The sequence below is a fragment of the Haplochromis burtoni genome, unplaced genomic scaffold, assembly GCF_018398535.1.
Source record: "Haplochromis burtoni strain Fernald_Lab_line unplaced genomic scaffold, NCSU_Asbu1 Contig_250, whole genome shotgun sequence".
In the NCBI taxonomy this organism is placed as follows: Eukaryota; Metazoa; Chordata; class Actinopteri; order Cichliformes; family Cichlidae; genus Haplochromis; species Haplochromis burtoni.
In genome coordinates this window covers 320421-321981 of record NW_024582611.1, presented here as the reverse complement: position 1 = coordinate 321981, position 1561 = coordinate 320421, and the positions used below count along the sequence as shown (strand labels likewise).

The 1561-nt window shown below is 38.2% G+C and overlaps 1 protein-coding gene across 2 annotated transcripts in view; it reads left to right on the top strand.

Annotated features, from left to right (window-relative positions):
• The first annotated feature begins 431 nt into the window (after positions 1 to 431).
• rnf214 (ring finger protein 214) overlaps positions 432 to 1561 on the top strand; it is a 4063-nt gene continuing 2933 nt past the window's right edge. The window contains exons 1-3 of one of the 2 annotated variants that reach the window (XM_005938637.2): positions 432 to 552; positions 648 to 778; positions 1249 to 1478. In XM_005938637.2, the coding sequence (XP_005938699.1) occupies positions 649 to 778; positions 1249 to 1478 (360 nt within the window). In that variant the 5' untranslated portion in view covers positions 432 to 552; position 648. Of the gene's footprint in view, positions 779 to 1248; positions 1479 to 1561 lie in introns of both variants that reach the window. The other variant, XM_014338859.2, reaches the window with a different exon arrangement.

Genomic DNA, 1561 nt, shown 5'->3' with positions numbered 1-1561 from the left:
CTAAATATATGAAAATCAAAATTTTAGAGTGTACAGATAAATACTTAATTATATCAACTAGTCAGGGGAAAAATAAAGAAATAATTTGCGACTTTATTCTTTAAAAAAAACATCCAATATCCAATAAACATCCATCTAGTGATTTATTCCTTTTTTAAATGTATTTTTGTTACTTAAACAATATTGTATTTTCTTATATTTTAAAAATAACAATGTAGCAAATAACAGTTCTAATTATTATGAATTTATTCCTTACAAAGTCACGAGCTTTACATTTCAATTCTGCCACTCCTGTCGTATCTATGTAGTTGTAGTTTTTCTATATGTCCCTGTGCAAATAAATAAATAAATAAATAAATATTTCTACCTAATTATCTACCTACATAGAAGATCTTTGTTTTGGAACCCCTGGACAGTTGAAGTGTTTCAGCCGGATTACATTTAGGGGTGCACACATTCGTAGCTGGCGCCAGGTGTAAACAGGATCTTAACGGCAGCTGATATCGCCGAAGTTTTATTTTAAAGAGCCTTTGTGGAGCTCACTACGTTGTTGTAAGTTCGCTCGGTGTTTACAGAACACGTAACGTTTGTGTCAAGTTTGAAAAGCGAATCCAAAAGACTAAGTTTCGTTTTTGTACTTCTTTTAGCATGGATGCTAGCGCGGAAACGGCTATTGAGGGTTCAGACGATAAAGCGGAAGACCATCATGTAATTCAGGATGGAGACCCGGACTTGGACCTTGGCCTTGAACTGGATTTCGCCAAAATGGGAGTGACAGGTAAAACGCCGGAATTTTACAATGACAGCTGAACAGTGAAGAATACCCGGTGGAGCTTAACAACATCTGGTGTCGTGTTTTCTAGATGAAAGGGGAATTTGAGAAGTCTGCACATAGTGGTCTTTGATAGACTCAAATAATGTGATCCAGATAAGAGAAAATGCAGTGAACTCGCCGTTAAAGAGTTTTTGTAGCTGGAAATGGTGATTTATGAATGTGAAATCTAGTTTTAAGCTGTAAATTCACTGTGTTTTTACTTGTAGACAAAACATTTTATTAAACAGAAACTGTATTTCACAGGCTGTTTAGTTGCTGTACCAGGTCTGTTAAGTGTGGCGTGGCAGTTTGGCAATTTACAAAAATGCAATAGATTTTAGAAACCATAAACTGCTTTTTAAACTCCTTAAAGTCTCACTGTTACCATAACTACTTCTGTACCTAATAAGTTGTTTCCTTGTTGTCTTTTGTAGATCTGAAACACAGAGCTCAGGCTGTGCAGACAGACAGCATGACAGCAGAGTCCAGTGTCAGCACAGAGCCCGACTGGGAGAGTCACGTGGCGGCCGTGTTTCAGTACACCTCCACCCTGATGGAGCAGTACGACAAACTATTGAAAAAACAGGATCAGGAAGAGGTGGAACACGAGAAGTACAAACAACAGCTGCAGAAAAGAAAGGAGGAGGCCACTCGGCAACACCAGGTGAGACACCACACACACACACAGCTATGCAATGCATGCATGTGTTTATGGTTCTGAATCTCTTGTGGGATTGACCACTCTGT